Genomic DNA, 9,386 nt, shown 5'->3' on the forward strand with positions numbered 1-9,386 from the left:
TTCGTGTGGGTCTTCTCGAAAGCAATCCCCCTTTGGGTTAGGGGATGCTCGTGGTTCGGATTGTAGCCGGGAGAAACGCGGGTGGGGGCTCTCCTCGGAAGCGAACCCCACTGGTAACCCGGAGGGCTTCCTTCCCTGGAAAAGGGTGCCTTGGATCGCGGCCGGGCGGAGCCCAGCTCCTGCGTGGGTCTACTCGGAGGCCAGCTGCGCCGAATTCCGGGGTTTCACTCCCTGGAGAGGCGAGTGAGGCTGGCGACCTGAATTCTGACGGCGGAACTTAAAAGCTCTTCGAAAGTAGAAGCTGCATGCAGGAAAGTTGGCCTGATTTTTGTCGTGCGCTTCTTAGGCGAACACGCTGGTTATTTTCGGTATTTTTCCTGCAGATGAAGTTGTGCGCCCCCCACCCCCGGCTCTCTATCCCAGCGTTACGTTTGTTTCCAGTGTGCCTTTACAACTTTTGTGTAAAAATCGCACTCTTGTGTAAAAATATGCGTGTCTGTGCACATGCTACGATCATGCAAGAGGGTGGAGGGAGCCGAGTGCCAGAGCGTCCCTTTGACATGGGGTGGCGGGGGGGAGCTGTGTGCCTGGCCTGCAGCCTCCCACATCGCCCTGTCCCCCCCTCCATGTCCCTCCGCAGCGCGCCCTCCCTTTCCCCCTTGTGCTCTTTCCAACCCTGACAAAAGCACGAATTCCATTGCACAAAAATTAATTTGCCTGAAGCCCCCAGATTAAGGGTTGGGTTTTTTTTGTGATTTCTTCCGAGGGGGGCGCCTGGTGTGGTGAGCGAAGGAGGCTTTGCTTATTGCTGCCGGTAGATCTGCATGCCCCCCCCCGCCCGCCCCCGCCGTTTGCTTCGTCCTTTCTTCCTTCTGAAGAGAACGTGGGACTGGAGAAAGAGCCGGATTCGTTCTCACAAAGGCGTTGGAGAGATTGGCCTAGAATTCGTTTTAGATTCGACCCCCCCCACGTACACACACCCCAAATTTCCACCTCCTGGTCTTCCGCTTATGAAGGTGTCCTTTGTTCTGACGCTTGCTCTGGGTGGCGTGCAAAAATACACGCCTACACACCCGTGCAGTCTCACCATCACGCCACAGACCTGCTCCAGCGTGTGTGCATATATGTGAAAGTCCGTGTACATATATCCGTGTGTGTGTGTGTGATCTGTCAATTTTAGAAAGAAAATTGCCCTCTTTGTACGGAGAGGGGGTGAGAGAGGAATCTTACTGCAACACTGACTTTCAAGGGTCAAGGTTTGGGGAAAGGGGGAGTTTTGCAAACATAGGCCTATTTCTTTGTTGAACTAAATTAGCGCCCCCACCCCCCGCGCAGCTTTGTTAGAGAACAGGGGATGGATCAGTTCTTAAAATGAAAAACAGGTTTGCCCCTGCACTGCAAACCCTGGAATCTCTCCCCTCTGCCCCCCCCAACAAACCAGCTGCCCCCCCCCCCCAGTATTGATGCATCTTATTACATCATCTCCCTCCCTCTCCAGCTCCACTCAACCAGGAGCCAGGAAAGAACCAGCCCCTTAATTTCTTTGCAACAAAATAAAAACAGGGAACGGACTCTCCTTCACCATTTTTGGCCCCTTCCCACAATTGAGGAACTAGTTTTAATTTAGTGCAATGACCCCCAACCTGAGAATCATTACTGAACTGGGCCCAGCGTGCCTCAGTGGGGATGTTTTATTCCCCCCACACCAAGTCTCCTCTCCAAATGCATATTTTTTAAGAATACCACGAGCCCTTGGTGCTCCCAGACCCCTTTTGGGTTGCCTGGAATAGAACCAGGGTCAGGGACAGGTTGCAAGGAAGTAGTTTCTTGACGGATGACTGCGGAATAGCAGCCTATCTGTCTGGGGGCGGCAGAGAGAAAAAGATTTCTGATATATGTTTACATAAGAGGCGGAAAGGGGAGAGACAGAGCAAAGAAGGGATGATTCAGGGCATGGCCAAAACAAATGGAGGGATCTAGAAAAAGGCAATCAGCTGGGAGGGTGCTGGTTTGGCGGGGGAGGGGGCAGAACTACTGCAGCAGCAAAACGAATCTTTAAAAAACAACTGGAGAACACCCCCCCCCCCAGTCCTTTTGCATCACCGAAAGGAGGCAATTCTCCAATTTTAACTTGCAAGAGGAAGTCTTTGGTAATGTGTATGTGTTTAAATTTTCTGGAAGTAACACTTTTCTTTTCTTTTTTTTCTTCTTCCCTCCTCCCACGCTTTTCCTCCTAGACGTCTTAGTTCAGGCAAACTGCAAGACCTGGGGGTCAGCGAAGGAAGCAAGTTAACCCTTGTACCTACGGTAGAAGCCGGCTTGATGGTAATTTGTGTGTGTGTGTGTGTGTTTTTCCTCATCTCTCCCTTTCCCATGCATGTGTACACAAGACTGTGTGGGTGGAAAGCCTTGGCCTACTTAAGTTATCTGGATTCTCTTCTCCCCCTCGTTGCAGTTTTTTGTGCAGAAGCCAGATGGCTACTTAGCAGGGATGTTGTAGCACCTGGCTTTCCTCATCACCAAAGGGGTCAGACTGGATGACCTTCACAAACCCTTTTTCCTTCTCTATTTTTATTGTATTTAATACATCTGTATACATAAAACTGAAAGAATTGAGCTGTTTTGGCTCACTTCTGGCACACTTCCCCTTTTTTTCCTGGCAAGTCTCTTTCAGTTAACTGATTCCCAAGTCACTTGTGCGTAGATCGGTCAGCGAAAGTGACATGCAGAGGAATATCAGTGGGCAGGGAAAAGACTCCTGCATTTTTGCACGTGTTTCCCACATGCTCACTTGGGGTCTTGCGAGTGGGGCAACTCACATCTCAAAACAGATCCAGTGGCCTAGCCTTTTTTAAAAAGAAGGAATCTGTTTCTTGTATTAGCATCTCAGCCTTTCTTCCGGAGAGTTTCCAACCCTGTGGAGCAGGTTTAGGTTCAAAGTTGGTATGGAGGCTAGCCCTATGAAGCAGGAATGGGGTTTTTCTCCCCTTCCACTGCTGCCCGTCTATTCTTGATGGCATTGTGAAGGGGTCCACAAACTATAAATTCCAGTGCATATGGAGAGCTTAAAGAGAGAAGAGGGAAAACTCCTGTACAGTGTTTTTTTCCCCTGTCTTCCTGGTCACCTAGAGGCGATTCTGAGTGCTCCACAGGTGACCAGACCACAGTGTGTGAAGAGGGCTCACTCTCTCTTCTTCCTTCATTTCACAGTCTCAAGCATCCAGACCAGAACAGTCTGTAATGCAGGCACTGGAAAGTTTAACAGAAACTCAGGTAAGACTGAGGGAGAGCATGCATTTTTGGGAGCTGCAGGGGGAGGGGGAGATCAGGTGTGTTTAAATACATGCAAATATGTCTTTGGGGTACTTCTGCTTCATCTCCTTTCCACATCCCAGAAAGAGAAGAGGGGTCCCAGAGAGATGTGTGCAAGGAGGTCTATGAGATGAATGAACTGGTTTTCCTGAATTCTGGCTGGACCTGTGTTTAAAGAGATTGAAAACAGCAAAATATGCAGGCATGTCAAGGTTCTAGTCCATATGGAGGCCAAAGCAATGTGGTTTTGCTGAATTCTAGGTCAACATGCCTCACTATCAGTATTCTAGTTGGGGAGTGGGGAAGGGTAAAGATTGTAGTTCTCCTGGATTCTTCTTTGGCCTGCTGCTATATCAAGATTCTAGTCCATAGGGAAGGAAACCTAACTTTGCAGCAGGCCAGCCACATCCATTCTTCCTCTCTGGGGGTGTTCATCTTTGACCCCGGTGGAGTGCTCGGTGGAGAGAGCACAATGAGGGACAGCGACAAGCTGTTCCCTTGTGTTGTTGTTGAGGTGACGGTGTGTTGGAGCCCCCCATCCTGTGTGAGTGAAGAAGGTGCAAAACTCGCCCCCCCCCCCCAAGGTGTGGGAGAAGGTGACTTTTAGGTTCTGTAGTCCTAACACATCAGCAGGGCTGCGTGGTGAATTGGGTCCATTCCTTACTCCTCCCACAGATGTGCATGGGGCTGGAGTGTGTTGCGTGTTCCATTTGACTGAATGGGCCTTCTCAGAGGAAGACTGATTTTGGGTACAACGGGGCTTTCACTGTTTAGGAGGATCATGTGGCTGTGGGTCTTTTCCTTGGCTTTTGCCTCCAGTTCTCAGAGCGTTCCCCCTTCCACAATTCCAGAGCCTTCCAGGTGGGTTAGACTACACCCCCCATCTTCCCTGGAAGATGGGAGGTATAGTTCAACCCACCTGGCGGGACTAAAGGTTGAGATGAGTCTGCTATGAGCACATAATCTTGTCACTTGCCAACACAAGTCCCCCCCCCCCATTTCACTTTTGGTTTTTTCCTTCTTCAATAAGCTTAAAATGCTGTGATCTTTTTCTGCCCATTGATGGCAGAGGGTTTCTTGCCCTATAAAAAAAGAAGAGGCGGAGTTAAATCTGCTCTTCTAAAGCCTTCTTCAGCTGATGTGGTGGAAGGGGCCAGGAGGGGCTGCGAAAGAGACTCCCTGACCCCCGAGAGGGGGAAGCATGATGGAGTTAGCCCTGTCTGGCAGGACCAAGCTGCAAAACCGCCGTCTTTGTACAGGCCTTGACTTGCCCAGTCCCCAGAGCGGCTCCCTGCCCTGCCAACACTCCCCCCCCCCAACCACCCCACAGTTAATTAACTGCACAATAGCCAATTGGGCCTCAGCGGCGGCCAGCAGCCGAATCTTCCGTTTGCTCAGATGAAACTCAGAGTGTGTTGGTGGGGGACCGGTGCTTTCCGTTATGCCTCGTCTCTGCTATCCCTACCTGAAATCTGCTTTCCGTCGCCCCTGTTCCCAATTGTCCTATACTTGGAAAAAGCTCTTTATCCCCTCCTTAACTCAGCCCCACGTGATCTCAGCTTTCTGCACCCTCCTCTTCCTTCGTAGGCCTCTGCTGTTTTCAGGGTGTCCCCTGCAGTTAAAGATGGGAGGGTAAAGATGGTTCTTGCGCCTTCTCGGTTCAAGGGTGGGCCTTTGCAAAGCCTGGAGTTGGGGAAGGGGGGGCCGGGGCTGATTTTTTCCCCACCCCCTGCAAAAAAATCCTGAGCTGGCCCCCTGCATCCAGAAGGACAGAGGTGTGTCTTCCGAACAGATTCCCGGCTCGTTCCTGCCTGCCCCAGGGAGAGACAGCTGCAGAAAAGCAATCCCCGAGGGGCCCAGACCGAATGGTGGGACGGGGCGCGCGTCAGGAATGAGCGGGGCGGGGGAGCGCCAGCGAGCCATCTGTTTGTGGTGGGGCTGTGTTTGATTAAGTTGCCTGAGGTGTAGCTGGTTCCTTCCTTCCTTTCGAGGGCCTCTGCAACATTTCAGTAGCTGCTTTTCGGGCGGGCGGGGGGAGACGGTGAGAAGCAGACCCCCTGCTTGCTGGGTGGGGGCAACCAGCCCCTGGCTTTTAATGGGGACAAGGCTCCGGGCCGCCTCGTTGGTGGGGATGTTTTGATGCTAGCTCTTAATGATGTGCTTTCCGTTGTTGTTGTTGTTGTTGACGTTAATACTCATAGCAGTAGTGACAGTCAAAACCAGCGGAACAACAATAATAAGATGATGCTTTTTATAACACATTTAAGCTGTGGCAGATGCTGTGCTTGGATCCAAAGAGTGTCTCTTCATAGTTGGAAAAGCATGAGAGAAAAAAGGATGGGGAGGGCAGAGGAAAACAGATGAACCCAGCCACCTGTCGCCTACATTTGTGGTGCTTGCACCACACCTCAGCCTTCCAGTAGGGGTTGCAGCACATGGGTGGAGGCGCTGCTTGGAATGCCCAAGGCTGCAGGGCCGGTGCTTGACTTCCTCCACTGGGGTTAAGAAAAGTTCAGGACAACAATGGCTGCCGGTCAGTGTCGGACAGTTTGAGCAAGATGGACTAAGACAGGTCTGACTCAGTACAGAGGCAGCTTCCGGTGGTCCTATTTGGAAAAAGGGCTTTATTCAGACTCATGAGGACTAGATTCTTGTTTGGCCTTCACGGGCAAGAATGTAGCTCAGCATGGACAGTTCTGGGCAAGATGGCCCAGGGTGTGATTCGATACACAGCAGCCTGTTTCCTTGTTTGGACAGCAATCCCTGCACAACACAACTTCCTACTCGGCTAGGCAAATGGGTTTGTGTGTCTGCATTTTCCTCTTCCCTCCCCACCGCCCCTTGATCAATATCCTCTTAACTCCACCCTGAACCTTTTTGCGGGCGGGGGAGCAGAAAGTACATCCCTCATCCTTGCCACTGCTGCCGGTTCAGGATCCAGCAGTGTTGTGGCAGCCCAAACTCACTTCCTGCCCTTCCTGCTAGCCTGCCCTAAACTGGCGCCCTGAAGGCAGTGCGGCATGATGGGAATTGTAGTCCAAATCAGCTCAAGGGTGCTGCTGTGCGGAAAGGTGGTCCTGCCCGCACTGAGCAGAAACGTTTTGGAAGAATCTGCCTCATTCTTTGGCGAAGGGGTTGGGTTGTGGGTGGTGGGACACCCCCTTTTGTGTCCCGTCAGGGTAAAGCTGCTACCGATTTATTTTCATTTTGATGAGCCAAGATTTGCAGGTGTGGGTGAGGGTCATGGGGTCAAAAGAAGAGGTGGAGGTGAAAATTGTCCTTTTTGAGAAAGGGCTTTGGCGGCACGAAATGGGGAGAAGGGGAGAGGGGACGGAGAGTAAAATGGGGAAGATGGGCTGTTGCATGCAGTGCCTTCCCTCAGACCCGTGTCTTCCTGGTAGCTAGCTGGGGAGGATGGGAGTCCAGCGTACCCGAAGGGCACTCCGTTGGGAAGCTGTCCTACCTTCTCCCTGAACGAAGCCCCTTCAGACAACTTAATGCACCGTCTTTGCTGCACTAGGGATGGGGAAGAGCCTCTCAGACTGGGGTGGATTTGATTGTGGGGAAATGGGGAGCAAACGCCAGGGAGATCGGTGGTAGATTCTCTGGTGTGAGCTTCATTTGGCCGAAGCCCTCGGTCCACCCTGCAAGCAGCGGCTCTCCAAGGTTGGTCCCGCGTGTGTTCTGTGGTGGGGATTGCTGTCCCCGACCCCCAGCCAGCATGGTCAGTGGCTGGGGATGATGGGCATGGTCCTTCGTCCGGCAGTACAGACTTGCCTCCCCCTGGTTTTATGTATTTATTTATTGAAAGCTTTCCTATCCCGTCCCCTGCAGAGTGTCTCGGGACAGATTACAATAAAGCCGGTTTTGCAGGGGGCTCCTGTGTATGGGGCATCACGGAGGGCCGGGGCCTCGTCTTGCAGCCCCACCCCTTGGGCTCCTTCTCCCACTGCCCTGGTTTTTGGGGGTTGTGACGGGGTGCCCTCGTTGACCTTGAATGAGAGGAGATGATGCAACGGGGGAAACTGAAGTGGGGGAGTGTTTTTCTGGCCCCGTCCCTTTGGCGTGCCCTCGGCAGACACCCTGCCCTTGGCATAGGGTCCAAGCTCCATCATCCTCATCAGCAGCTGGGGGTGATGGAGGTCGTACTCGAGCATTTCTGGCAGTGCGGACGCCGTGTTTGCTCCTCCGCCCCAAATCTCTCCACAATGGCACCCTCCCTCCCACCCACAGCAGCCGGGGGGAGGCCAGGGTTACTTCAAGCCAGAGCGTGGCTTCGCAGCGAAAAGCATCGGGTGTTCTCTGAGTCATCCCTCGTTTCTTGGAACCTGGATTCGCTCTCGGGTTCCATTCAGAGGCGGTCAATTAAATGCCGCTTCTGCTCCCACCACCTCTGATTACCCTGAAGGTGGCTGCGTTCGTTACTTTCTCCCACACCCTGCACGCCCAGGCCACTGGGAGCCCTTACTCCAGAGCAGACATCCGCTGCCACCCCCCTCGGATCCTGCAATGGCCTTCATTCCTTCGCCAGGCAGCAGTTCCACCCCTGGACTTGTGTCCTCGTGCCAAGTCTCAGGGGTGGCTCAAGGGGATGGCAGTTCTGCCCCTGAGCATGTGCAGAATGCCTTCCCCCACTCACTTGCCACCGTGCGATCTGAATGCTGCGCCACCTTTCTGCAGCCTGGTGTGCTGGGCTATCGCTTCCATCATCCCCAGACAGCACAGCCACTCAGGGCTGGGTGCAGGGCCACCCAGCTCTTGAAACGCGTAGCCGGCCTCTCCCCACACCCAGCCCCGCTTGGGATGCCTGGGACGCTTGCATTTCGGGGCAGTGTGTGAAGGCAGCTGCTGTTTTCCCACTGCCCGTTCGTGCAAATAAAACAAAATGGAAGCAGTAACGGAAGTGTTATTTTTAGAGCTGCGCCGAGGTGCGGGGGGCTGGCCTGTGTGTTTGCATGATGGCGTGTGGGGAGGCAGAGGCAGAGGGCAAGCGGGCGTGAGTCAGCGGGCAGGCCAGGGACGTCTCCCCCAACTTAAGATTGGCTTCTGACGTCAAGAGAAACTGGAGGAGAGGGGGAAAGAACGAATGAAAGAGGGCGGCAAGCTGCAGCGAACAGATCCCGAGGAGGCGCCGGTCTCTTGATGCTGTGGGGGCAGAGTGGTGTAGTGGTTACAGTCAAGCAGCCTGGTGGGAGCTTCGGAGGGCTGGTTGAAAGCCACCTCTGGGTTGGTGGGAGCCCAGGAGATGCGGTTCTGGCTTCGATCTGTGTATCTCACCGTCTTTGCCTTGTTTGGTTTCCATTTACAAAAAATGGTTTCTGGCTTTCCTGTACCTGTCAGAGATCCCTGGTCTGCGGTGTGGCGGGGGTGTGGATCAAGGTATGGCCGGAAGGCCGAGGTGTGAAGGGCCATAGCCAGCTAGGCTGGTGCACGCAAGAGGTGCTTTGCCTCATGGCGTGTTCCTTTCTGCCAGTTTCAGTGGCCAAATCTGTGAAATGGGCGCATGGTGCCTTTGGGGCTTTCCCGCCTGCAAGCCCCAGGGGTGGGTGACTGGCGGATAATGTCTGTTCCTGCAACTTCTCTGTTGCCTTTCCCATTTCTCTGCTCCAAAAGGTCACACCGCACCCCTGTGAGGTAGGCCCCCCCCCCAGGTGTTGAGTCTCTTTACAAGCAGGCACATTGGACTGGGGAGTCTGCTTAATGTAAAGAGGGGGTGTCAGGGGACTTGAATCCAGGCCTCCCCCCACATTTTATTTATTTATTTATTAAAACATTTTTAATATGTTTAATAACTGCTCTGCCATCCCATTGGGTCTCGAATGGGGACCCACGCAGGGGGATCCGAGGCTGGCTCTTTTGGGGTGCATTTTCCAGCCATCCTGGGTGGCGGGGGCAGATAATCTAAGCCAAGCCGGCTTGGGACAGCATGGGGGGGGGCACGCATTTTGCTCTGGGGCGTGGGGGGGCGTCTTCCCCGTAGCTTCTGCGTGTATGAAAATGGCCATCTGCGCTTGCAGAACAAAGAGAACAGCTTCCATTCAGTCTCCAAGAAAAGGGGATTCCGGGGGGGGGGG

At 53.4% G+C, this 9,386-nt stretch overlaps 1 protein-coding gene across 2 annotated transcripts in view; it reads left to right on the plus strand.

Annotated features, from left to right (window-relative positions):
- MIDN (midnolin) overlaps positions 1–9,386 on the plus strand; it is a 37,481-nt gene that overhangs the window by 10,509 nt on the left and 17,586 nt on the right. For both annotated transcript variants that reach the window (XM_044455874.1, XM_044455875.1), the window contains exons 3-4: positions 2,238–2,325; positions 3,211–3,273. In XM_044455874.1, coding sequence (XP_044311809.1) covers positions 2,238–2,325; positions 3,211–3,273 — 151 coding nt within the window. The remainder of the gene's footprint in view (positions 1–2,237; positions 2,326–3,210; positions 3,274–9,386) is intronic.

This window comes from Varanus komodoensis, unplaced genomic scaffold, assembly GCF_004798865.1.
Source record: "Varanus komodoensis strain SLA01 unplaced genomic scaffold, ASM479886v1 scaffold80, whole genome shotgun sequence".
Lineage (NCBI taxonomy): Eukaryota > Metazoa > Chordata > Lepidosauria > Squamata > Varanidae > Varanus > Varanus komodoensis.